This window comes from Zea mays, chromosome 1 (assembly GCF_902167145.1).
Source record: "Zea mays cultivar B73 chromosome 1, Zm-B73-REFERENCE-NAM-5.0, whole genome shotgun sequence".
Lineage (NCBI taxonomy): Eukaryota > Viridiplantae > Streptophyta > Magnoliopsida > Poales > Poaceae > Zea > Zea mays.
This window is the reverse complement of record NC_050096.1, coordinates 67,218,064-67,244,803: the sequence shown is the minus strand read 5'-3', so window position 1 is coordinate 67,244,803 and position 26,740 is coordinate 67,218,064. Positions and strand designations below refer to the sequence as shown.

At 38.6% G+C, this 26,740-nt stretch overlaps 3 protein-coding genes and 1 long non-coding RNA gene across 7 annotated transcripts; 1 reads left to right on the top strand and 3 right to left on the bottom strand.

Annotated features, from left to right (window-relative positions):
• Nucleotides 1-1,213: 1,213 nt before the first annotated feature.
• LOC118476008 (uncharacterized) lies at nt 1,214-8,263 on the bottom strand. Of its 2 annotated transcripts, none has more exons than XM_035964008.1 (2): nt 7,787-8,263; nt 1,214-1,483 (listed from the first exon to the last, which is right to left on the bottom strand). In XM_035964008.1, exons 1-2 carry the CDS (start codon nt 7,960-7,962, stop codon nt 1,417-1,419), a joined length of 243 nt encoding a protein of 80 aa, XP_035819901.1. In that variant the 5' UTR covers nt 7,963-8,263; the 3' UTR covers nt 1,214-1,416. The 2 variants fall into 2 exon arrangements, with proteins under 2 accessions (XP_035819901.1, XP_035819900.1); XM_035964007.1 differs by lacking the exon at nt 1,214-1,483 and adding an exon at nt 1,493-7,701 and having other exon boundaries at nt 7,787-7,875.
• Nucleotides 7,516-21,152, top strand: LOC118476009 (uncharacterized). 3 transcript variants are annotated; one of them, XR_004855260.1, is made up of 7 exons: nt 7,516-7,609; nt 7,779-8,140; nt 9,133-17,352; nt 17,473-17,725; nt 17,800-17,886; nt 18,946-20,126; nt 20,217-21,152. It is a non-coding gene; the product is annotated as an uncharacterized lncRNA (long non-coding RNA). The 3 variants fall into 3 exon arrangements; XR_004855261.1 differs by having other exon boundaries at nt 17,800-20,126; nt 20,217-20,330; nt 20,467-21,152; XR_004855259.1 differs by having other exon boundaries at nt 17,800-20,126.
• LOC100193473 (uncharacterized) lies at nt 8,511-12,589 on the bottom strand. The gene is made up of 8 exons (NM_001138589.1): nt 12,303-12,589; nt 11,935-12,042; nt 11,316-11,590; nt 10,987-11,235; nt 10,766-10,884; nt 9,342-9,437; nt 9,145-9,250; nt 8,511-8,775 (listed from the first exon to the last, which is right to left on the bottom strand). The coding sequence occupies exons 1-8, from the start codon at nt 12,448-12,450 to the stop codon at nt 8,635-8,637; spliced, it is 1,242 nt and encodes a 413-aa protein (NP_001132061.1). The 5' UTR covers nt 12,451-12,589; the 3' UTR covers nt 8,511-8,634.
• Nucleotides 15,753-20,180, bottom strand: LOC100281613 (serine carboxypeptidase). Its single transcript, NM_001370723.1, has 8 exons — nt 19,605-20,180; nt 17,769-17,873; nt 17,419-17,693; nt 17,062-17,310; nt 16,877-16,995; nt 16,683-16,781; nt 16,113-16,221; nt 15,753-16,033 (listed from the first exon to the last, which is right to left on the bottom strand). The coding sequence occupies exons 1-8, from the start codon at nt 20,002-20,004 to the stop codon at nt 15,893-15,895; spliced, it is 1,497 nt and encodes a 498-aa protein (NP_001357652.1). The 5' UTR covers nt 20,005-20,180; the 3' UTR covers nt 15,753-15,892.
• Nucleotides 21,153-26,740: the final 5,588 nt, after the last annotated feature.

Here is a 26,740-nt window from a genome sequence, read left to right as displayed (position 1 = left end):
CTTGCTTCTTTTTTGCCGGTCATAATCTCCCTCTTGGTGTGATCTTCCGACATCACTTCGAGTTGTTAGACTATAATGAAGCACCGGGCTTTGATACCAATTGAAAGTCGCCTAAAGGGGGGTGAATAGGCGAAACCTGAAATTTATAAACTTAAACACGCACTAAGGTCGGGGGTTAGCGTTAGAGTTAAACTCAAGTCACAAAGAGAGGGAAAACAAATCAACCAAGAAATAAGCGAGTGAACACGGTGATTTGTTTTACCGAGGTTCGGTTCAAAAGAACCTAGTCCTCGTTGAGGAGGTCACAAAGACCAGGTCTATTTCAACCCTTTCCCTCTCTCAAACGGTCACTTAGACCGAGTGAGCCTTCTTCCTTAATCTCACGGGTCACTAAGACCCCACAAGGACCACCACACACTTGGTATCTCTTGCTTCGCTTACAAAGCACTTGAGAATGAGATAAAGAAAAGAAAGGACAAGCCAAGCAACAAGAGTAACAAAGAACAAAAGAACTCTTGTGTTTGCCCCCAACATATTTGGTAACTACTTTGCCTGATTTGTTAGTTAAAACATATGAAGCATCAAAAGTCTTAAATGAAACATTATGCTCATTTGATGCAATAGGAGTTTTCTTTTTAGACTTTTGATGCTTCATATGTTTTAACTAACAAATCAGGCAAAGTAGTTGCCAAATATGTTGAGGGCAAACACAAAGAGGCAACAAGTGGCCTTGTGGAGTTGTGAGTTGCAAAATTGTTAAATGTTCTCGTCTCGGGTACATGGAACAGTACCATGTGGATGCATGAATCAGGACGAGAGTTGTACCAAAATGCCCACATGGGTCCCGATCAAGAGGCGAGACAAGGTCGATCGTCAGGGCATGTACAAGCTACAGACTCTGACTCGACTTTTTAGGTACAAGAGACAACTAAAAAATTGTATGATATAACTCTGAACCTCGAAAGTATAAATATACTCAAGACACAATATATATATCGAGCCATATAAAGACTTATTTTTTTTCAATTAACCTAGAGACCTTATTTTTAATTTTTTTTTGACCGGAGAAACTCCATTTCTATTACTTGCATAACAGAAATACATTGTTCGGACCAGCTACCACAGCAACCAAGCACCCATACACCGACCTGATTCAGGTCAAGGACAACTACCAGGCATAGTCCAAATTCACTACATCAAGCAGGAAAGACAGTAACCAAAAGGAGCCAAAAAACATCATTAGACTGCGACGCAGCACACAAACCATATAGAAGTCTAAACAAGACTGACAATAACAAGGGGGACCCAAGTCACAAATCAGCTAACCAGCATCCAGAAACCGACAGTTACTCCAAATCCATCTTCTGGTCGTCATCATCAGCGAGCCCTTGAAGCTCTCTCCTAGGATTCCTCGCATTAGCAGCTTTCAGCAGAAGTTTGGCCCCGTCCTGAAGTAAATCTTGCAGCTCTTTCTTGCTCAGACCTGCCCAGTTAAAGATCAAAGCACAAGCATGACACACAATTTCGACAGGAGAGCTGACCACAATGTTTTGAAAGCAAACATTATTCCTGACTTTCCAAATTGCCCAACAGATGGCAGCAGCACCAACAGTGCTAATTTCTTTGGCCTCACCCAAATTATTATCAAGCCAAACCCAACATTGATGCAAATTTCCAGGAACAACAGTGGAATTAAAGCATTTAGCAACCATTCCCCACACACATTTGGCTGTATGACAATTGAAAAAAAGATGGGTGGTCGATTCAAACTCATCACAGAAACCACAGGAAGAATTTCCCTTCCAATTTCTCCTGACCATGTTTTCTTTGGTCAACAGCACATTATTTTCCAGTAACCACATGAAAACCTTAATTTTTGGAGGTATTTTTCCTTTCCAAATATGTTTCAAATAAGGACCATAGGTAATACTAGTAATGTTATCATATAAAGATTTCACAGAAAATTCTTTATTTTTACCCCATTTCCAGGAGACATAATCTTCTGTCTCCTGAAACTCAAAATCCTGGAATTTTTCCATGATTTTGTCCCAATTACCTCTGATATCATCATTCAGCCATCTACGAAAGTCAAGTTGGGCATTCCTTTCCCTAGCAAGCTGGACCAGAATAAATTTATCATTACACATTTCATATAAATCTGGTTCAGACACAGCTAGAGGAATCTCATTAAGCCAAGGATCCTCCCAAAATCTGGTTTTATCACCAGATCGAGTGATAATTTTCCTTCCAATTACATAATGATCTCTAATATTCAACAGATCATGCCACACCTGAGAATCAAACGATTTGTGACTAACATTCATGATACTGTCACTGTGAATATACTTTTTTTTCACAATTTCTTGCCAGATCCCATTTTCATATTCAAGTTTCCACCACCATTTGCACATAAGGCAAATATTCATGACTCTCAAATCTTTAATACCAAGTCCACCATTCTTCCTGTTTGCACAGACTCTATCCCATTTAACAAGGTGATATTTCTTTTTATCTCCTCCACCTTGCCACAGAAATTTTTTCCGTTTAATATCCAGTTTTTTGATAGTGGTGCTAGGAAGGAGATACATCGACATATGATAGATGGGGGAATTGGATAAACAAGCATTAATCAAAGTGATCCTCCCAGCAATGGAAAGGGAGCTTCCCTTCCAGCTATCCAATCTCTTGTCAAATTTTTCTTCCAACCTTATCCAATCTGCAATTCTCAGATGGGAAGGACTAACAGGGACCCCAAGATACATCATGGGGAAAGAGCCCAATTGGCAATCAAAGAGATTCACATAATGCATCTTAATATCATCATCCCCATTGATCACAAAAATTTCACTTTTCATAAAATTGATTTTTAATCCTGCCATCATTTCATAAATGTACAAGAGCATTTTCAAATTTCTAGCTTTGGACAAATCATTTTCCATACAAATGATAGTGTCATCGGCATATTGTAACAACATCACACCATTAGGGATCAAATGCCTACCCAAACCATTCAAAACCCCATTAGCACAAGCTTTGTCCATCATTCTAGCGAGGCTATCCGCCACAAAATTAAAGAGGATAGGCGAGAGAGGATCTCCCTGACGCACACCTTTGTAGCTCTTAATATATTTACCAATTTGATTATTTATTTTCACACTAACAGTGCCACCCTCGACAACCATATGCATCCACATCATCCATTTATTGCCAAAGCCCCGATGTTGAAGGCTAAGGAATAAAAAATCCCAATTGACTTTATCATAAGCCTTCTCAAAGTCCAATTTCAAAATAATACCAGTTTCTTTCCTTTTTTTAGTCTCATGCATGATTTCATGGAGAATCATAACACCAGTCATAATATTTCTCCCTTTGATAAATGCAGTCTGATGTTCACTAATCAACTTCTGAGCATAAGGTTCAATTCTTATGGTCAAGACCTTGGTAATCAACTTATATAAGCAGTTAAGAAGACAGATAGGTCTATACTGTTGAATTTTGGTAGCTTCTTTGGTCTTAGGAAGCAGAGTAATGATGCCATAATTAAGTCTACTAACATCCAAATGCCCAGCATGAAAGTCCTGAAAAAGACTAACAATATCACCTTTAACAATGTCCCAACAACTCTGATAAAACTCAGCAGGAATACTGTCAGGACCAGCAGCTTTATTTTTTTCCATCTGAAAGAGAGCCTCTTTAATCTCTTTCTCAGAGAAATGAGCACAAAGCATATCATTGTCTAACTCATTCAACTGTTCAAGTCCATCCCAAACCTCCCTATCAATTTGGAACATATTTCCAGGAGCAGGACCAAACAAACCAGAATAGTATTCTGTTGCATGAAGCAAAATGTTCTCATCCCCAAAAATTTTCCTATCTCCATCTTCAAAAAAAATAATATTGTTTTTCCTTCTACGACCATTCGCAATACGATGAAAATAATCATTATTTCCATCACCATGAAGGAGCCAATTTTCATGAGCCCTCTGCTTCCAGAATAGCTCTTCCTCATCAAGCATCATCAAAATTTCAGTCATAAGAGAACATCTATAATCAATCTGATTACTGTTCAAAAGGTCAGATTCTTCAATTTCTTCTAATTTTTTCAACTCAGAGGCAATCTGATCCCTTCTCTTTTTTTTCATACCTTTGAGATTCCAATCCCATCCTTTGAGGTACTGTTTACACAGCTTCATTTTTTGTTGAATCTTATCCAAAGGACTTTTAGCTCTGCAAGGTTTACTCCAAATCCTTTCAATGATCTGTTTAAACTCTGGATGATTAATCCATCCAATTTCAAAAACAAAAGAGGAATGCATTTTTGTACTCAAATTTCCAGAATCAACAACAAGAGGATTATGATCGGAGATATTTCTGGGAAGTTTCTTAACCTTAACAAGAGGAAAGATATTTTCCCAACTCCCACTCATTAGGACCCTATCCAATTTAACCAAAGTGGGTGTTGCCTGGTTATTAGACCAAGTAAATCCACCAGAAATCATATGAATTTCCACCAAATTGTGCTTATAAATCAAATCGTTAAAAGGAGCAGAGTGCTTGTGTAAAATTTGATCTTTATTCTTCTCATAAGAGAAACGAATAATATTGAAATCTCCTCCCACGATGTAAGGTTCTCTACTATTCTCACAGAACTCATCAAGCTCTTTCAAAAAAATATTCTTATATTTCTCCTGAGCAGGACCATAAATCACCATAAGATTCCATTTACACAGCAATGCTTTATCCCAATAATTCACCTGGAGAATGTGATTACCCTTCTTAAAAGATCCCACATCAAGATCATCAATTCTAGAACCCACAAGAATGCCTCCAGATTTCCCTTTAGCAGGGGACCAAAGCCACAGATAATCACCAGAGGGATCTAATTTTCTTGTGATAAAGTCATCACAGTCCTCGATCATAGTTTCTTGAAGGCCAATAAACTGGAATTTATATTGACTAATCATGTGTCTCATAAGGGGGGCAACCCCTTTCTTCCTGATGCCTCTACAATTCCAAAAGAGACCTTTCATTTTGAACCGTTTTTATTTGTGTTAATATCATCAACACTTTTTGGGATTTTCCCAGTGTTTCTGATTTTTTTTATTGAGGCCAAGATGTTCTTGTGCCTTGCCTTTGCATCCTTTCTTAATTCCTTTCCTGTATTCTCTTTTTTTCTTCCTGGATTGAACCAAAATGAAGTCATCTGTTTCAGATTCTTCATTGGTTTGACTCCCAATATACTCATCATTTCGCTTAACCATATTATCCTCATCTTTTTTTCTGTAAAATCTCAATTTTTTTCTGACCCAAACATTGTCTAGCTAATTCCATTTCTTTGAGTAACTCAATAGATTCCATATTTTGCTCATTTATATTAACTCCCATTTTCTTGCTAATATCAATAATTTCCTTAGAAGCTAAACATGAAAAAATAGGTTCGGGAATACAAGAGTTACCTTCCAGATTCCTTTTCACAGCCATTCTTCTGTTCTTCTCTTCAATTTTAATACCCATATCCTTTTTAAGACGTTCACTGACCCTTCTCACCGGGATGGGTGAAGGCATAACTTTCTGATTACCTTCATGATAAATAATGCCATCAGTTTTCTTTCTTTGATCCGAAAGATCATCGCCTTCCTCTTGAGAAGCATTCACAATCGAGCTGCCTTGAGTACCAGAAAACAGTTCTTCAGAATTATCAACTCCTTTCTCATTGGTATCAAGTTCCTCAAGGATGACAGAGCATTTAGAAGATTTAATATGATTTATATTCCTAGAATTCAGGTTGTCAACTGGGTCAGACTGAGTATTCCACATAGTAAGACTGTTTGATCCAGATCCACGATTTTTCATAGCCATAAGTTCTTCTCCCAGAAGATCACTGTCATCATCCTCCTCACTATCAGTTATGTGCACTTTGTTCTTCTCTTCACCAGAACAGCTGGAATAAGATTTACCAGTTTTACCTTCTTCAGTTCCAACATTTTTTTCTTTGCTTACATTCTTGTCAAGCCCTTGCATTTGATAAGTATAACTTTGAGATTTTCTGCTACACTCATCATGCTGTTTAATATTGCCATCCTCCATATTCCCATAATCCACTTTCTTATCTTTCTGCATTTTACCCTCATACTTGGATCTCTTTGCAGCTTTCTGGTTAGAGTCATCAACTCTAATCCCAGTCTCAAGAAATTGTTCATCCTCTTCCGAGTGTATTTCCCTTTCAAAGAAAAAATCATATAAAAACAATCCAAGGGAGCTTTCCACAACACCGGGAACAGCCGTGACATCCCTGCAAGCAATTCTAGCTCTCACATATTCATTTCTAAGTCTAGTCCTTTCATCAATTTCAATCACCTTACCCACGAGCCCACCAACTTTAGCAATTGTCACCAGAGACCTTTGTTCCATAGGAATGCCACTGATTCTGAACCATCCTTTTTGCAAGGAACCTTTAGCATTGACAGCAGGTGTCCAAGGATCAATAGTAATCTGAGCTTTCGCTGTTCTCATGCCCAAAGGTCTAAAATATCCAAGATCCCCTATCATTTTAGGATCTGGAAATCTCATAACAAACTTATTGTCTCCCACAGATCTAGCAGACCACCGCCACAAATTCTTGCCTAACATGTTCATGAATTCCAATTCAATTTGTTTTTCACTAACATTCCCTTGAACAACAGTGATAATAGCAGTGCTGGATTTTTCTTTAATCATCCTAGTATCCACTTTTTCTTCAATATAGAAAAAACTCTGATCCTCAACTTGTGTCGCACAAAGTTCCGAACCAAAATTCCAAGGCAAGCATTTTTGGCAATCAAACACAATATGATCATCACAACCACAAATGTCACAAGGAAAGCGATGTCGACAATCCTTAGTAAGATGATTTTTGAAGTGACAAAAAGCACAGCCAGATCTATCCAGATTAAAACTGCGAGTTACCTCTTTTTTCATATGCGAATCTTTCGGACCATCTTCTCCCATAGGTTGGGGATTTCTTTTCCAACTATCTTCATTTTTTCCTTCAGATCTGACAGCTTGACTTTCCCAGGGAGACGGGTTACCTTGATTCAAGGTGTCACCCCCCTCTCCCATATTGACCTCCTCAATACTGCGACCACCTCTTTGATTCTGAACATCACCATCTTCGATACGCCTCCAGACATGATCGCGACCAGAACCACGACCATAACCGCGCGCAGCTCCACGCCGACCAGCTCCCCTTGGTTGCATCTTCACAGCAACGATCGGAGCTCTCTTAGTTTTCACCACACTAGCATAAGATCTCTGAGATCTCCCCCAGAAATGCCCAACAAATTTTTCGATTTGTGGTTTTGGGGCGAACGCAGGAGAAGATCCGTGAGTAGGCGATTTAGGGTTTTGCGGAGAGGATAAATGAGCCGATTCGGCCTGTTCAGTCCACAATATACCTGATTCAGGTTTTTTTCCCCAAAGCCCCTCAGTTTTTTCATTATTCTTGATCACCACCTTACATTTTTCCACAACACACTCCCTAGATTCCCGAAATTGAGGCAAGACAACATCACCCCGGGGTGGCGTGATCCAGGAAGGAATCAAATCTCCATGGATTTTCCATGGATTTGAGGTATGATTTCTCCCGGAATTCCAACGAAACATCACAGGAGTATGTTTGATTTTCATGCTCCTCAAACCAACAAACTCAAACGGAGAATCATTCTTGCAAGCAGAAAAAACTTGATTCACATTCGATTGATCCTCAAATTCAACCTGAACAGATAGATTATGCGTTTCAGGATCATACCTTCGATGACCCATCCGCATAATCCTAGGATTCATCTTCGAATGATGCATCTGGATTTTTGCGAGCGGTTCAGATCCAGCACGTGCGAACTTCATCCTCTCGAAGCCCTTGTGCTTGTCGCTGCCGGCGGGAGGAATCGCCACGGCGGCGGCGGGAGGTGGGGCGTCCAGCTCCATGGGCCCCGGTCCCGGCGGCGCCTCCAAGGTGGGGAGCGGCGGCGCCTCCAAGGTGGGCGGCCTTCAGACGGGAGGAACCGTCGTCGTCCTCTTCGTCCCCTTATACATACCCTCACTCCTTATCCTCCGTCGCGGGTTCGTACGGTGCCCGTTCTGCTGCCGCGACCCTTTCTCCGAGGTTCGCTTCTCATCCCCTCTCGCAGTGGAGACGACCCGACTCTGGGATCTCTCCCCAGCCTTTCGCCTTCTCTATTTCCTCACTTCGTTTGAGGAATCTCTTCTCTAGTCTGAAGTTCTGAATCCCGTCCTTCCTTTTTTCCACTTCGATTCGATACCTGGATGTCGTCAATCCAGGCCCAATGATGGCGCCAGTACTAACATTGTTCAGTTTTGGATACAAATAATCCAACATGCTTAAAACCTGCTCAGGATTTGGTATTAACTTATTTTCTCGGTGCTAGCGACAGACCAGCGTTAGTTGGTCTCCTTGGTGCACGCCAAACAATCAGATAGAATTACGTAATTGTCTGTGCTTGCGCAAGGAAGTTGAACTGAAGGTTTTTTTTATTAATATAATCAGCAGCACTCCTGCTTGGTTCATTGAAAACCCCTTCCTAAAGGCGAGCTACAAGTGTAGTACATGACATTCACAAACCATGCTAGCTTAATGGATCAGTGTGGAGGGAGCTTCCCTTCGAGGAATGATGAGAACAGTGCCAATGCACTGCGAGGCTGGTAGTATGGCACCATGTGCCCAGCTCCTCTGACCGTTGCGAAGACCAACCCTTTATACCCAATGACGTAGCCAGCAACCTGCTGATTCATGAAAAGTTAGGATTTTTTTTTGCTATTTGTCCACAGCCACTGCTAGACAGAATAATGCATTCATGATGTTTTCGGCACACACACTCTTTTGCAGCAATTGTGTGCCAACTATAACCAATATTAATTGCGTGTGTATAACCAATTCATCTTCAAACATTTTATGTTGTAAGAGTTTAATAACCTGACTATCAAATCGCTTTGGGGACTAGTGATCATCACAAGACCAGTCAAGCAACATGATGACTCATCCTTTAGTTTTTGCTATTTTTAGGAAACCCATACAACTTGATCTAAAGGATTCTGGTGACATGAATGCTGATATTCAATCTTTCATCTGATGAACAGTGGGCCATGTACCTCATTGTCGATGCGCCATGGACGCCAAGATGCTTCTACAGGAAGCCCAAGATTATCCAGCACATATTGTGTTGAAATGAACGAACACACGGCATCCATATCACCACTGCCACACAATGACATAGTTTAAGTCATGTTCTTATGATGTAACCCACCGAGTTAGGTATTTTGGCACACATAAATCTGAACATATTTACCTGTACAGCCATATTCTTGTGCCACTTGAAATGAGTTTCTTTATTGATGGTAGCATTGTCACTGGTGAATCTTTCCAATTATCAAATACACGCTGACTGCTTGAAGGAAACATAGAAATTAATTATAAACATGCTGTACTGTTGACTTTCCCCTGTGCCAATTGCTATTCTAGTAAGATGTTTACTTGAGGCTGAACAAGTTCTCAACAATTAGTTTTATACATGAATGAGTATGCGACATGCACTAGGGTCATCCCTAGACCCTAAATTATGTGGTCAAGGGGAGGAAACTATTAACCATTTGCTCCCCTCTTGCATTTTTGCAAGAGTTTTTTGGTTCAAGATTTTTAGGCTCTACAGATTGCACCCCATTGCCCCTAAACCTGAAGACAGCTCCTTCTTATGTTGGTGGGCACAAGTTGAAGAACAGAGGGGTTGACTAGAAGGGGTTTCAATCCTCTAGTCATACTAGGTTCTTGGACTATCAAGAAAATGCGCAATGGATGTGTTTTTGAGGGCCTTTCACCTTCTATGTCTGTTGTTTTTTTCTCTCGTTTTTGTGAAGAGAGGGATTTGTGGCTGATGGCTGGTGCCAAATGTCTTTTGTTCCTGTCAGCTAGTGTTGGTAGGTAGTGTTTTTATGGATCCTTTTTTGTATTCTAAGTTTTGGCCACCATGAGCTGGTCCTAGAGTTAAGGTCATAGGTCTATTTGAGACTGTACTGTTTCTTCTTATTCTAATGAAATGCAGCTGTCATGCGTTTTCAAGAAAAAAATATTCGCACTTGATAGAAACCATCAAGGGTGAATGGACATACATGAATTTCACTATTTCAGTGCATACTCAATTGTGTAGATATGCAGTGCATGTGAGCCATGCCCCTAGGGACGCCTTTGGGTTAAATGTCCTATTGTTTCAAATAATTGACTGCTGGTTGGTCAGAATATAGGCTTGAGAATACAAGGGTTTGTGCTTTAAGGGTTCTTGCGCCCTTTTCTTTTTAATACAAAGTTTACAAACTACAAAGATACACAGCTCTCCAACGTGTTTGAAAAAACAAAGAATATAAGCTTGAGAATCATTTGGCACTGTTGCCCTTTTAGTGTTGACTTACTAATACCTCTTGGCATACACATTTTGTGTTAATGGAATAATTATCAGGAACTGTGGTTCACATACTCTTTGATGGTTGACTGGAAGAGCCTGTTGATACCTTTTTAGAATTAATGCTATTGAGAAGTGAGTGTTGAAAGATATATAAATATTCTGTATATAAGAAATTCTTTGTACATAAAACACTTACCTTTTCAGATTGCTTTAGGAAACCAACAATAGATTGCTAATTGGGTCACACAAGAGGTATGGTCTAACGGTGGACATAAATTGGAGGGAAAATTTGATATTCAGATATTCAATCCACATACCTACAGTCCATCCATGGATAGCCTAACCCTGTTGTGTTTGCATGGAGTGCCCTTTGGACCTCAGGATTGTTTAGGTAAGAGGAGACATAGTGGTTTGTGCATGGATCACCAAACAGTAACTGAAATAGTAAACAAAAGTTTGAGTATACCAAAAATTCATATAGAAATGCAAGTTAAAACACTTAATCTGTGAAGTGAAATTTATGTCTGGTGTTGTATACCGAGTCACTTGATTTAGAAGCATTTGAGGCATCATGGCATATTGGTGCATAGATGTCATAATCATCAACATTTCCTTTTTCACGGGTAGCTAAGTTCATGGCATTTAGGCAATCTTTAGTGTATGTCCCATTAAAGCTGCACTTATCCTTGATGGCTGTATAAGCTTTTCCAGAAATCATAGCATGCATCCAATAGTAGTCATATGATGCTCTTAGAGTCAAATTATCATCCAAGTCCGCATTTCCAATCTGATGAAGTTTACAGTGTTACCATTGATGAGAAATTTACCGAATTATAAGTTTCAAATCAGTTAAGACTGAAAACTTACCGCAACACCTTTAAGTTTGATATTAGTGACATTGGTGGCTCTGTTCTTAGAAACAATCAGATTAGCAAGCTCTGGTATATAGTGACCTGCGTAGCTCTCACCAGTTATGAAGAAATCACGGTTCCGATACTCAGGAAATTTCTCTAGCCAAGTAACAAGAAACGTATATGCATCATCTGTTGTTCTTTGGTCACCAGTGTTATAATAATCAGATGTAGTGTTTGAATATGAGTATCCAACACCAGCTGGGATCTCAATGAACAACATGTTGGCCACTGCATTCGTGAATGAACAATGGAATATCAGTATGGGTGTTAATCCAACATTCCAACTAACTTTATTTACTCCCTTCGTTTGAAACTAGTTTACTCTAGTTTTGTCCTAAGCTTTAACTTCGACCATGTTTATAGAAAAAATGTATCGACAATTCGACATCTATAGTATTGATTAGTTTTTAAATTCCCATGAAATATGTCTTGGTAGTGTATTTATTTGAACTTTTAGATTTTACTAAGTTTTTTCTAAAAACTTGATCAAAGTTAGAACAAAGCTAAACTGAACTATAATTTGGAGTGGAGGAAGTAACTATTAATCAAGTGAAGTTTAAATCGGATTTTACCTCTGTTCCATGCATGCCTTCTCTTGTACAGTGTCTTGTTGTCACTATGGACAGAGAAAGGTCCAAGTTCAAGCATGGCCCCAGATCCAAAGGATGAACAGCCAGGCCCTGCGGATACAGTAAGTGTTTCATCTTATTCTTTTCAAACTAGGTGTCTTGCTGTAGCATTGCAAACATGGATGATGTATGTTCGAGAATTATGTACATGTTTTTTTCCAGTTGTTTGTTGACCCTCATTATAGCAAGCAAATAGATCTAAAAAGAATTATAACAGCATGTTGAAGAAATAACTTTACAAGACATATGAACTGCCCCTGTTTATGCAGTAAAGTTTTCTACAAATTGCGATGAACACAGCCAGCACATACCTCCATTCAGCCATAGGACAAGCGGTTTGTCTGAAGGATCTTGAAGAGCCTCAACAAAATAGTAGAACAAAGCCCTTCCAGCCTTTGCATCCACCGTCACATATCCTGCATATTGGTCAAACTCTGCTACCACTGTTTGCCCTGGCATACATATGATCTTATCCTGCTCCCGTTGATTGTTTGTTGAGTCTCTATGCACTGAGGGACTGGTTCCAGTCTTGAGAGTTGAATGTTGTTTTCCTTGAACAGATTTCCTGTATATTTTCAGTTGATTGAACTCAAGAGGCTGGTTGGCCTGGTCTCTAGTGTCTGTGTTTGCAACACTGAAGTAGAACAAGGACCAAAGTATCAGGAGGCCTCTTTTCATCTTGATAGGATGCGTGTGCATGGGTGTTTGGTGTCTTGGGCTAGGTTGCCATTGGTCAATCTTTATTTATAGAGGGGACATTCTGTTTGCAGTACCATTGAAGAGTCCTCCAAGGAAACCATAATATGATTGATTCTTTGACTTTCTCTGTGCAAGTTGGACTTAAAGCTCTTAATATTCCATTTCATTTGGCATCTATATTTGTAATGGCAATGACATTCATTTAAAATTCTTAGTTCCTTTTGGGGATTGCAACCTAACAAAGTCAGCAAAATTCCTAGATTAAGTGCACTTGTGTGTACAATAGCTATCTCTGGCTCAATTTATCACTATATGGGAAAGAGAAGGAAAATGTATGCAAATAAAAAAAAACCTTGACCTGTGAGGGGTAAGAGTAAGACAGGCTCTAGACATTACATTAACGGGGCGTTTGGATCCCTTCATTTTAAAGGAATTGGAATTCACTCAATAAAGTAACTTATTTAGTTTAGAATTTGGCATTCCACCACTTTCCAAAGTTTAGATATAAGCCTATCTAAAATTCATAGGGTGGAGGATAGGAAATGATTTTATGCATTATTAGAATTTGTTTCTAATCTGTAACTTACATGACACTCTTTGTTCTACTCCTCTATAATAAAAATGTATCACATAAATATATAGGACATCTTGCTAATAATAGTATACAAATATATTTTGTATAAAAGTGAATTAGCTTAATTGATATATGCCTAAATTACTATTATTAAAATGGAAATCAATTCCAGTGATCCAAACGGGGCGTAAGAAGAAGACCTCACGCAGATTGAGAAAATCAGATTGAGGGTGCCTCATCCTTGGCAACATTGATTAAGTGCACTTGTGTATTTTGATCTTTTGGCTTTATTTTGTTACATCCTCTTAAGCTTCTTGTTTACTCAGTTGTTTTCTGCCAACATTCCCAGGCATGTTTACTTTGATGTGTTTTCCTTATGTGTTTCGTAGTCCAAACAAAGGGGTTGTACTTGTGTCTGTTGCTTCTTCTGCCTGCTTTTTAACAGGAGTGCTGTAAACTGTAAAATCACATTTGAAGATATATTTTTTTGATAATCCAGGGATCCCTGAGAGCTGGGTGAGGTTATTATCCTAGAGAAATTTGTTGTTTTCTAGTTTCTGTGTGGTTTGACTTGTTATTCTATTAAATTCAGGTTCTACTTTTGTTGATAAAAAGCTGTGGAATTTTATTAGGATTCATAATTCTTTTGTACTCCTGGTTTCAATTGGTTTAGCTGAAGCTAAACACAATGATGTTGCAACAAATTGCTAAGTCAAGTAAACATGTTGATACTTGTTACTCAGAGGTGACTTGTTGATAGCATATGGCCAGCACCATTCACTGTATTGAAGCATCGGTAGTTGAGATCTTGTCATTTCCACTTCATTGAACTTAAATGTTGCTTCCTTCTCATATATATCTTTGAAAGAATTATTTGATCGACCTTCCAAGTATGTGCACACATTCCATTTTGTTCTTGTGGTGTGGCTTTCAAGCAACATGCCCTTTCATCTGAAACTTTCCTGCAGAAAAGGAAGATTCCAAACTTGAGCCGTGAGTATAGAACAGCTATTTTCACCAAACTGCCACCGCCTGTTGACAATAGCACATCTTCTTCAGGAAAAGGGAACCTGAAAAATAAGATGTTTTAGGAAAGGGATACTCTCGTGGTGTCATTTTTCTTTCTGGTTGTGTCCAAATTCATAACATTGCTATGTTGTCTTTGAATAGACCATCTCTTAGCTTAAATCCATTTGGGCATCATATTGTGTTGGTGCATTTCAATCTTTATTTGTTTTTTCTTTCCAGTTGGTGGTCATGCACTAAGTGGACCCACTCTTTTTTGGAGTTAGAGTTGAAAAACGAGTTAATGGGACAGGAAGAATCAACTTTAGAAGGGAATCCCACTTTCTAGTAGTGCGCATATGCAAAAATACCTTCCAAGACAACACATATTGTCAAGCAAGTGGAAGTAAGATATAAATAGAGCAAGGCTACCAAGGCAGCAAGGAAAATTCCCCCCCTGTTGGTATTCTGGTCCCTTATGAGTTCATATGCTTACAATTACGAATAAAGAAGAACTCTAGTCAAGTTTAACTCTGCCAAAAAAAAAACTCTATGAAAATCATCCTCCAGTGGCCATGCAAAAAGGATTCCCCGACACCAATAGGGACAAAGTCAACTATGCCTTCTTTTGTCCATTTGACTTATGTAGGTTGCAGATTGGGAAGGAACCTGCTCTTTTCTTGAGCAAACCAAGGCGACCTTTGTGTGTTTGATCCACCTTAAATTTGAGGAGGGTGTTAGATGCATGCCTATGGATATGTATCTTTGTTGTACGCGGTTTATCCTGCAACGGTGTATATATTCGTGTCTGCTGAAGTGTATAAGTGGATTGACTAACTTCTCCCAACAACTTAAGCTTTTGGGTTGAACTGGTTAGTGTGTCCACTCTAACATGGTATCAAAGTCAGAGGTTTTGAGTTCGAATTTTGACAGAGGCTTAGTTTGTGCCTCCGTCCTTTTATTTCCACGTTTGCGGCTTTCTATTTGACTGCACGTGAGTGGGATGTTGAAGTGTATAAGTGAATTGTCTACCTTCTTCTAACAGTTTAAGCTTTTGAGTTTAACTGGTTAGTGCATCCACTCTCCACCCTAACAGTGTCTAATGCCCTTGTATTGAATACATGTACTTTTTTTAGATTGTGTCATCCATAAACATCATTTCTTTTGAATTGAAGGGAATATTTAGATTATGCCGGTAATGTTGTTTAATGATAATTGTACATTTTAGCTACTTTCTCATCCTTGATAAAGTCTGCAGTTCATCCAACTAAAATGGATTGGAACCACACGAGAAACATTCACAAACGTACACCTTCCACTATATCCTGGAAGCACAATTTTGTTGTTTTTAGTGAAACGCGAAACGTCTAAGAATCATGAGTTATAAGAAGTCTGTATCTGCCACAAAAAATGCAACCATCTCGATACAAGTATTTCATCAGAACTGTTTAGGTTGGACTTTTTGTAGAAATTGGATGATTCAGAACACAATGTTGGTTCTTTGTAATAATCTCAACAGAAGCAAGTACACTATCACTATGCTTCTGTTTTTTTTTCTGACAAACAATAGTCTATCTTTCATCGTTAGAAACCACAAAAGAGTAGATGCTTGTAAAGTTTCAATCACTCAGGAGGCAGTTTGCCATTCAGGAATGCCGAGAACAGGCTGAGCGCTCTTTGGGGTTGGTAGGTAGGAACCATATGTCCAGCTCCCCGGACTGTTGCAAATATCAGACCTTTGTACTCAACAACATAGCCTCCAACCTGCCATCTCATAAAGAAACAACTTCAGAATCTTATATGGCAATAAATTGTTATACTATATCGTTTAGTTTGTCCATACCTCACCATCATCAGAATACCATGCCCGCCATGATGAATTTATCTTCAGCCCCAGGATGTCTAATGAATACAGCGTTGAAGTTACTGGGCAAACGGCATCAATGTCACCACTGAAAGATAAAATATATCATTTCTTAGTAGGGTGGTTTAAGCAGATATAGAGATTAAATAAACATTAGAGCGTGTTTGCATGAATGGAATTGCTTCAGTTTTATTTTTTGGATTTCAATCAAAGTTGGACCGATCCTAAGGATTTCGACCAAATGACCTGTATCCAAACAGGCACTTCATAATGCTTGTGGACTTACCTATACAGCAATGTGTTAACTCCACTTGAAATTAATTGTTGAATAGATGGTAACATAGAGACTTGGTCATTTCCAGTTATATATATAAAGAACAGGAACAGGAACAAAGCAGAGAAGAAACCCAGAAAAGGAAAAAAAGCAAAACAAAAGGGAAGCTAAGAAGACAAACAAGATGGAACTTAGCCATTCACTAATAACAGGGAGATAACTCTTCTTTGATGATGCATAAATCCATGCTTAAACTTTAATGCTTGTGGATTTACCTATACAGCCATGTGCTAACTCCACTTGAAATTAATTGCTGAATAGATGGTAGCATAGAGACTTGGGCATCTTTCCAATTTTCGGGAGAAATGATATTACTGGTGCTCAGAAAGAATACATAACTTGGTTAACTGATTTAAGGCTGAGTTTTATTAAGAAATACTTGCAAGAACATCAGCTACGTTTGTTTCACCTGCAATCCGACCATGGTTGCTTCAATCTTGTGGTGTTAGCATGAAGTGCTCTCTGCACCTCTTGGCGGTTCAGATATGACCGCATATAGTAACTGGCACAGGGGTCATTGTTGGTTACCTGCAACACTATACTGTGAGTTATGGAGATGTTGAACTTGTTTAAAATCTGTGAGAACATTTATACCGAGGCATGCTGCTTTTGGGGATCAGAAGCATTCCAGCAGAACGGTGCATAGATGTTGGATTCATCGATGAGGCCCTTCTCATTGTTGGCTTCTTCTATCGCGGTTCTACAGAGTCCTGTGTATGTTCCATTAAAGCCGCAATTTTCCTGGACTGCAGTGTGAGTTTCTTTGGAGATCATAGCATGTGTCCAGTAGTAATCGATGATTGCTCTTGTGTTTGTGTCATCATCCAGGTATGCATTCCCAATCTGTTCCAACAAGTAAATGCCAGAAGCCCAGAATGTAATATGGTATACACTGACTCAATATCCTTTGAAGCATTACAAGCTACTGAATGTTATTGTCACAAAACTTACAGCAACTCCTTGGAGATTGATCATAGTGGTGTTTATGATTTTGTTATTTGACAGAATAGTGTTGGCGAGCTGTGGTATGTAGTGTCCGCCATAACTTTCACCCGTTAAAAAGAAGCTGTGGCCCTTGTACTCTGGGAACCTCTCAAGCCAATTGACGAGGAAAGTATATGCATCTGCTGCAGTGCTCCTGTCACCAGTGTTGTTGTAATCTGATGTTCTGTTCGAGTATGAGAAGCCAACACCAGCAGGGCTCTCAAGGAAGAGCATGTTTGCCACTGCCATCAAGAAATTATCAGTCAACACGGAGGTATTCTAAGTGCAATTGTCATAAATAACTGCAATCAACATACCACTGTTCCATGCATATTTGTTTTTGGACAGTGTCTTGTTATCTCTGTTGACGAAGAATGGCCCAATTTCATGCATAGCTCCTCCCAGAGAAGAGCAACCGGGCCCTGAAATTTCACGGTAACCTTTTTTTTAATTGTAAAGAATGTCCCACGATAAAATTGTCAGCCATATGGTTTTTTCAGGGACATATCTGCTAAATTTGCTAACGGAAGGGTAACTTGTGATTACTTAAGACCAGCAGCCTAGGAGCCCAAGTATGAAATATACATACTAATGGAGTAACTCTTAGCATTTAGTGTGACAGATCTGTTACAGATAAAACACTCTGTTATCCAATTAGGAAGAATAATCCTCAACCTTCCACTTTAGGCAAGCAGCACAGGAACATGTCCTGGATGTCTTAGCGTTTACTAAAAACATAAAGCAGACTGAAAGGGATGCTAGGGAGAGTGCCACCAGGACCAGATCAAGTTTAGATGGACAGATATTTGGTTGCCTTAGCTTTAGAAAGATTTCATCCACTTTGCACTCCCACTCGTTGTGCGGTTATCTTTTCTCCTACCTGATGCCTCTGCCATCTCTCTGAGCCACCGTTGGAGATCTCACAATATTATCTCCTCTCTATGTTCTAATCTTGCATGTTTCCTGATTACCTTCCTCCTTTCCTCTGCTTTTCTATTGTCGTTGTTCCCTTTCATGTCGCTGGAAGGGAAACTGTATGTAATCAAAAGAAAATTTTGACAAATCTTCACCGTTTTTTGGTATGCTTATTTTTCTTCAACAGAGGCAAGATGTTAAAAATATCATAGATTTGCCTACCTTATTATACTGAAATGTTTACATCGTTTTCTCACTGATTCAAGTTCATAATTTGATTAATTGGAAGCTTCTATGGTTGAGTAGTTGAGATGTTGATAACTGTTCATCAGGCTTGGTACTAGGAACTGTCAAATTTTACCCTGGACACAGCCTGCCTTGATAACTTCCTTTTGATCAAGCTTCTGTTGTATCATTTCCTAGATATTAAAGGATTATAGTTCATCTGTACTAGTATTCTTGAACTATTTAAAATACCTTTTATCCTCTCCATTTAATTGCCATGCCGCATTATCCTTATCAGTGATATTCAGATGATGAAAATTATGTTCCAATATATTTGTGCAATTCTGTTATCAGAAAACAGGAAAATAAAGAAGATGCTTATGATTGAACAATGGCCTGAGTTTATGCAAGGATTGAAAATCAGGCATTGCACAATACAGAACTTCAATGAAGGTTATGGGTTGTTGATACTCTGGTACCAAATTAGTCATATACGTACTATATCATTTAAGATTTTACTGGTTGGGAGTCAGGAGAGTCTAAAATGTAAAGCCTGTTGTGGGGTCTACAAAGTATGTACTTAGGTCAGTTGGCCTAACAATCTGTAGAATTGTGCCCTGTTTATATAAGCAAATAATAGCCAGCTCCTTTTCCACTTCAACACACTAAGGCTGATAGTAGGTATGGACTATCAGCTTCCGTTTTCCTTTCCGTCCCTCTTGGGCAAGCAACTAATGCAATCAACAATAAATTCTTCCAATAAATGACTGTGGATGTTTTGTATTTGCTAGGACACTAGCAGGAGAGAGAGAAAAAAAAACTAGTATCTGGTGCTGATCTGTAGTAAGTTCCAACTGTTTTTCAGTTTTGAACCATGAAACCATGCTTGTATCAAATGGATGGTCAGGGCAACTATGTTCCCATCCCTTTTTGGTAGACTAACAAGATCAAATAAAACAGCAGGCAAGCAGAGTATAGAAGCGCACTTGTGTGATGGTTAGTAGGCTCCTTACCTCCATTGAGCCACAGGACCAATGGCTTGGTAGATGGATCTTCAGCAGCAGCCTCTACGAAGTAGTAAAAGAGGGCCTTTCCAGACGTCTCATCGACCGTGACATAGCCGGCATACTGATCAAAGGTGGCCTTCCCCGGCTGCCCAGGAAGCTCACTGATCTTGTCAGCCTTCTTCAGCCCATCTTGCAGACCCACATAAACTGGCTGATCCATGCTCCACATTTCACTGTCTAGACTGTCATGTCGCATTTCCATTCTTGACCTTGAGAACTCCTGCAACCGGCCAGCCTCATCAGCAAGCGACGTTTGTGTGAGCACTAGGCAGAGCAAGTGGATGACAAATGCATCTCTTCTGATCTTGGAGACCAGAGGAGAACGCCTGTGGCGAGGATTTTGCATGTTCTGGTGGTGCTGTTTGTCTGGCCTACTCTGGGTGGGTTTCGAGGTTCCTTATATATGATATCTATCTCGCTGGGTTCTTTGATTAGAAATGGACGACAAATGCATCTCTTCTGATTTCGGTTCGTATGTAACCCCATTACTAGCTCTGCGTCATCGTTCTTAAGAGTATTTCCTAGCACTTAAAACTTCTCTGTTCATATGTTCTGCAGCATCGTTCAAGCAAGATGAAGTGACCATGTATAGCGATTGAAATGGCCGGAATCTGTATCGTCAATTAAAGAGCACATGAACCAGAAGAGCGATTGGCCTTGCATCAGCGTCAGGTATCTTGTTCCATTCTTTTCTCCCGCTCGGTCTGGCATCACAGGTTCCAAGAGGCATCCATTCGTGCTGCTATTATTATAGGATAAAAAATAGAAAGATACTTCATGCTGCGTGACCCGAATACGTATTTTCCAGCTTTATTGTCCGATGGGGTCTACATAACAGTGCACTTGTTCTGTACATGGTTCATCTTTCTGAGTGCACGGTGACTGTTATTCTTTTGGCAAGATGGATTCTTGCTGAGCGAAGCTCTGCCAGTTGAAAGCGTACATAAATATTCTCGTTCTACGAAGCAGTGCTGTGACGTTATAATCTGAACAGTTTTTTGAGATCTGAGCAGCAAATTCAGCAACAGCTTGTACCAGGCGTCAATGGGATTGGGAAAGGCTTTTTTAATCGGCCACCGAATCACGGATAGCAGGCTATTGAACTGTTGGTAAGTTGTGGCATGCTACATCAGAGATCTGTCAGTTTCGGATGCACGTATCCCGGCCTCTGCCTGCTGGCTGCTGCTACTCATGTAGGGGATGTCTGGCCAGCCGGGGATCACCTCCAAACGTGTGAATTGTTGATCCTGAGCTACCTAACCTTTTAGCGGAGACAAATAGTTTCTTAGGGGTATTTAGAACTTATCTAATTTATAGAACTATTGCTAGTTCATCTATTCCAAGTTTTACCTCTTTTTGGTTGGATTTGAATTGATTCTGACTTAGAAATTGAACTGTTGAACTTATGAACATGTAAATCAAATACTAGTCAAACTAGTTAGTTCGAATGGTTGTGATGATCATTAAGCACCACAAATCAATATATAAAATGGTTCAAGGCCATTTCCCTTTCAACTGGCCATATGCTTCGAATGACATAGGTAGGATCGGTCAGTTTGGCTTGTAGCACGATGATGTCTTTGTTAAGGGCATAGGAAAATAGTTTAAGATAGGTAGCAGAGAGAACCTCTGTGCCCCAAGGATCATCCCAAAGTTGGACTGAACGACCATCTTCTATAGTAAATCGAGAGAAGCCCTTATATGTGTTTAAGGTTTTTAACGTATCATTCCACCAGAAAGATCCCACTTTTTTGGCCGAAGGAACCTGTCCACGATTATAATGGTTACTCCAAATCAGGTTGGCCCACGGTAGCTGTAATATGTTAAAGAGTTTGTGCAGACTTTTCATCAGCAGTGTTTCATTGTGTGCTTTCAGATTAATAATTCCTAAACCACTAATTTTGGTCTGCACGCCAATTCCTAGTCTGTCAGCCTGTGAGAGTAAAATAACAGTGGTTGATAGACGTCGCTCAATTTTTTTTTTTGATTAATGGCTAGAAAGCTTCTAGTCTTGGTTTGGTGTGTCCCATAGGTAGCCCCAAATAAGTGAAGGGAACTTCCCAATCTGGCAGTGAAAGGTATTGTTAAGGATATTCATATTTTCTTCTAACACATTGAGGGAGTAATTGTTGGATTTGTGGTAGTTGACATGAAGACCTGTTGATTCTGCAAATGAGTCCAGGTTTCCTTTAGAAAGTATAGTTGTTTTGGACATGCTTCCATGACCAATATAGTGTTATGGACATACTTAATAATAGCGAAGTCACTGCCACAACCATGTGGGAGGGGTAATCTAAGGAGGCCAATTCTGTTTAGAAGTATTTGAGAAGTTCCTGATTCCATGATCAAGTTACCTCTGTCATCTCCGTGAAATTAAAGGAATTGAAACATTCATAATCTACCATAAATTGTAAAATAATTTAGGTCATTAATTCCTCCTAAGCACCATGTACCTGCTATTAATACCTATCACCAAGCTCAAGATACGACAAGTACAAAATCTATTCACGGTTATTACATGCAATTTTTTAACTCAAACCTGTTATATGATTTCTTAGATATCTTGTACTTCCTCCATCCCAAATTAAAATTCATTGTAGATTTTTAATTCATTTATATAATAATTGATGTATGTGTATGAATCGTCCATTTGAATATAGATATATAAACTAAGAGCTAAAGAGATAACGAATTTGAGACGGAGAGTATTTTAGAGTAGAGACAGTATTTTAGAGTAGAGACGGAGAGTATTTTAGAGTAGTGAGAGTAGTTAGAAAACCAAAGATCCACTGTTGGTTAGAAAAACCATAATAATACATAAAAAGGAATAAATCAGTATTTAAATAACATTTATAACTTTAAAGGATATGCAAAAGGCAATGTAGTATTAAAACTGCTTAACTAGTGTTAGTTAGAAAAATGAATCTGAAAGTTACCATTGGGATGATATGTAAAAAAAACTATCCCTTCGTTATGTTTTGATTTTTTAGGTACACTACTTTTATCTAGACATAGTTTATATCTACTTAGAAGCAAAAATAATATATATAGAAAAAACAAAAGCTTCTTTATGTTATTATGTATCTAGATATAATGTATATATACTTATATTATAAAAGTAATGTACATAGAAAAGCAAACATGTCTTATATGATTATGTGTGATAAGTTTGGGTCAATTAAAAAAATATATGATAGAATAACACTCTATTGTTCAGTAGTGAAGGAGAGTCGGACGAAAACATGAGATAGACTTTTAGCTATTTAATATTAGGTATATGTATAAATATAGATGGATATATACTAAGTCTAGCGGACTAACAACTAGTCTATCTATTTAGTTTTTTTATAGGAATTAAAAAATATTTTTTAGCACTACGGATGACAATTTAACCCGTAAAATCAGATGAAGATTTTGACCCGTGGGTGTACCCACACCCGACCCAAAGTTTCGCGCGTGCGGATGTGAGTTTCTATTTCAATCCGCGGTGATCCGTACCCGACTTGAAATTTGGTTCACTCTTTATTTTGTGCAAAATGATTAAGATACAATAATAATTATTTAAGTAAGTAACTTGACTAATGATTCATGAAATATTTTTTGCTACTCAACACGAAAAGGCTTAAAATCCATAGATATAATTCAATTATTGTTGGCACTTAATTTCTTATAGCTAAATTATTGTTTAAGAGTGTACACTCTAAAAACTCGCCGGTGACCCGAAATTTGATGGGTTTAGTGAGTGTTTGGAATTGTACCCATGGGTGTGATCGCGAGCGGGTTTAATTAGGCTTCATGGGTGCGATCACGAACATGTTTTTGCTCCACCCAAATCAAATCTGACCCATTGCCATCTCTATTTAGCACCGTGAATTCAAATAGGACCCTAGGTGGCGAGGCCTAGTTAGTTTGTGAAATAGTATTAGGATCGTGGGCCTATTTGGATGGATTAGGACTAATAATTAGTAATCCTATTAGCTTTTATATATCGTGACTACTATAGTACTATACTAACAATTACTTTATCTATTTAGATTTTTATAAGAATTAAAAACTAATCAAATCAGTTGTTAGTACTATGAATTCAAACAGGGCCCAATAGTATTAGGATCATGGGCCAATGTTAACTCTGCACAATTGGGCGCCATTGGCACCAACTCACTCAGGCTTTCTATGGGAGTAGATGGAGATTAACCCAGGGCACAGAACCCCTACGACCTTGTTTGAGTAGATGGAGTACTCAAACAAAGCCTACGGGATTTGTGGATCCCATTGAACTACAATTTTAGTGACGACACAGGGCGTAGCAGTACTGATGAATGAGGTTATTTCTAAATTTGAACATGAGAATTTGTGGGTCATAGGTTGCTTATACTTTCATGAATATATTATTTTACCTGGTTAAAGAAAAATATGAAATAGACAATAATAACATTCTAAATAGTTTAATGTCAAGTAAAAATGGAAATAATTTAGCATGTACATTGTAAGGATCAATGGATAAAATAACATTATTAGTTAAGCTGAAAATAGTGATAAATTATTATTAAATTAGCATGTCCTGTTAATGCAGAAATCTCAGCAAGTAAATAAAATAAGAAATCATACTAACATCATGTACCGATGAAGTATTCCCCAGATTGATGAAGCATCCTCACAAGAAAGTAAAGGAACATATATAGGTCGGCTTCGTAGGTAAGCGACCTATGTTGATCTTACCTTTGCCGTTATCATCGTTGCTATTTGTATCAATTGAGTTGAACATCTTTTGATCTTTGGCCATATGTTGAATGCATCCACTTTCAAGCATCCAATGCCTTTCTTTGGCATTGTAAGGCTATCTCTAACAACCTTCATATTTAACTCGTTATCCCACAACCTATTTAAAACTTTATTATATTATGTAAGCAGTAAAGTCTACAGTACAAAACAGTATTTTACTCGGCCATATACACTCTGCTGAGCATGGCCTAATTCTCCTACAAAAGGAAATCAATTTATTTTAGCTACCAAAAGTTTCTTAGGTCCTCCAAAGTTAGTGACTAAGCTTTTCGGCACTCAAATGCCTTTCTTCTTTGAGCCCAGAATGGGTGTATCAATAAACTTAGCATGAACACTATTTGCACCCTTAGAAAAGTAACAAGAAAATTAAAGTTAATACATGATATGGTATTTTTCTTGCTCTTATAACCCTTCTCTAAGTGCTCCACTTATTTGCACTTGCTGTAATAAGTCCTATTACTTCTCACAGATTGAGTCTTGTGGGAACCAAGGTGTCGTTTGGTTCACATATTTGTAACGTAATGGGTAACTGATAACGTTAAATCATGTTTGTTTTAGTCCAATCATAATCCGATACCACACTAAAAATTGATACCAGCCTATTCAAATTTGTTACCACTAGTAATCGATCGTAAACCGTTACCATTACCATTTACGTTACATTTTTTGAACCAAACAGCACCCAAATGTCTTTATTTCGCCACTCCTTAGGACATAGCGTAAGCCCTCTTTATTAAGAGAGAGCTGCATCTAATCCTATATAACAGTCAATATATGCCTTTTTTAAAACTTTTTTGCCGGTTTGTAGCTTTGATTCTAAGGGTATATTTGTTTTGAGGAAAATGGTGGATAGGATATGGCTATCTATGATTATGACATATGGATATCCATGTTGTCCGCTTGGTTTGATGTATATATAGGACAAACTATTTTTATGTTTGGTTAGATGATGAGAGTGGATGGGATGACAACACTCGACTAATTACATCAATATTTAAAGACAACAAACAACTATAAAATAATAAACATGCCCTAAAACTAATTTTGTCATGATAATCATTAATTACAAATAAAATGATTTAATTAGCACCGCTATTATACTAGTTGGCATACAAAGCATGCACTAATCAGCATATTAGTATTTTTAAAATTAATCATATCATCATAATTACTAAGCAATAATATATCGTACTAATAATTTTTAATTCTCTACTAAATTAAAGCATCAGTTTCAACGGTTGTCCCACGTCATCGTTTTACAAATAACCCCTCACATCTATTTCAAATTAACCCGCTGCACGCCCGTCCCCTCCGTGCAACCAACCTCTACGTCCCAAACCACACTTCCGCATATAGATGGCTAAACGACGGCCCAGCATGGGCCCGCTAGGCCCGACGCCCGCGGGCCGCAGCTCTGGCCCAGGTACGGCACACCGGCTGCTGACTGTGCCGGGCTGGCCCGTTAGCCCGTCGGGTCATTTGGTTAAAACAACGTAAAATATTTAAAAAGTGGTGTCGGAGGTGGGGTTTGAACCCACGCCCTGATGGAAGAAGGGCGAGAGACACTGGGTGAAGCCGTCTAACTAGTAGAACTTCAATCACTCAATCTATACCACTATAATTCATCAGTTCAAACTTTCCAAAACCCACCCAACCAAATCTACTAACACTACATTTAACATTTGGATGAAGATATTCAACTTTGGAATTTAGAATTGGCATTGGTCAGATGTAAATACCGCTATTTGGATGCTCAAGAATTTGGAATTGGAAACATCTCAATATCAAGAACTACCGAAATTCGGCTCTTTGCCGAGCGTCAATGATTTGTCGAGTTTCTTTTTTCGGGCACTCGGTAAAGAAGGTATTTGCCTAATGCCAAACAAAAAAACACTCGTCGAACAAAAATACTCGTCAAAGAACTTCTTTGCCAAATGTTTTTTCGACACTCGGAAAAGAAACTCTTTATAGAGTGTTTTTTGCACTAGGCAAAGAAAGCTTGTTTGCCGAGTGTTTTTCCGACACTAGGCAAAGAGCTTTGTTACTGAGTTTTTTTAACACTAGGCAAAGTCAATTTTCAAATCATATTTTGAAGCTATAAATTAATTCAAATGAAAAAGTTTTCAACTACAAAGTTGTATAACTCGTCATCAAGATGCATAATTTTGTTTTGGTCATTTATTCATATGACAAATCAAACGTAAATTTGTTCACAAAACTTATATCTCTCTTATAGTTTATGAAACTACAATTGAGATGTATAAGATTTGTGAAGAATGATAAACCACCTTGTTGGATGA

Excerpts from the sequence above, each read along its gene's own strand:
- LOC100193473 (NM_001138589.1), bottom strand. The coding sequence starts at position 12,450 with ATGCCAGGGCAAACAGTGGTAGCAGAGTTTGACCAATATGCAGGATAT. Across the intron at positions 9,251-9,341 it reads ACAAGAATATGGCTGTACAG|TGGTGATATGGATGCCGTGT; the intron begins GTAAATATGTTC and ends ATTGTGTGGCAG. Across the intron at positions 8,776-9,144 it reads CATGGCGCATCGACAATGAG|GTTGCTGGCTACGTCATTGG; the intron begins GTACATGGCCCA and ends ATGAATCAGCAG.
- LOC100281613 (NM_001370723.1), bottom strand. The coding sequence starts at position 20,004 with ATGCAAAATCCTCGCCACAGGCGTTCTCCTCTGGTCTCCAAGATCAGA. Across the intron at positions 16,782-16,876 it reads CAACCATGGTCGGATTGCAG|TAATATCATTTCTCCCGAAA; the intron begins GTGAAACAAACG and ends TCTGAGCACCAG. Across the intron at positions 16,222-16,682 it reads GTTAGCACATGGCTGTATAG|TGGTGACATTGATGCCGTTT; the intron begins GTAAATCCACAA and ends TTTATCTTTCAG.
- LOC118476008 (XM_035964007.1), bottom strand. The coding sequence starts at position 7,665 with ATGAAAATCAAACATACTCCTGTGATGTTTCGTTGGAATTCCGGGAGA.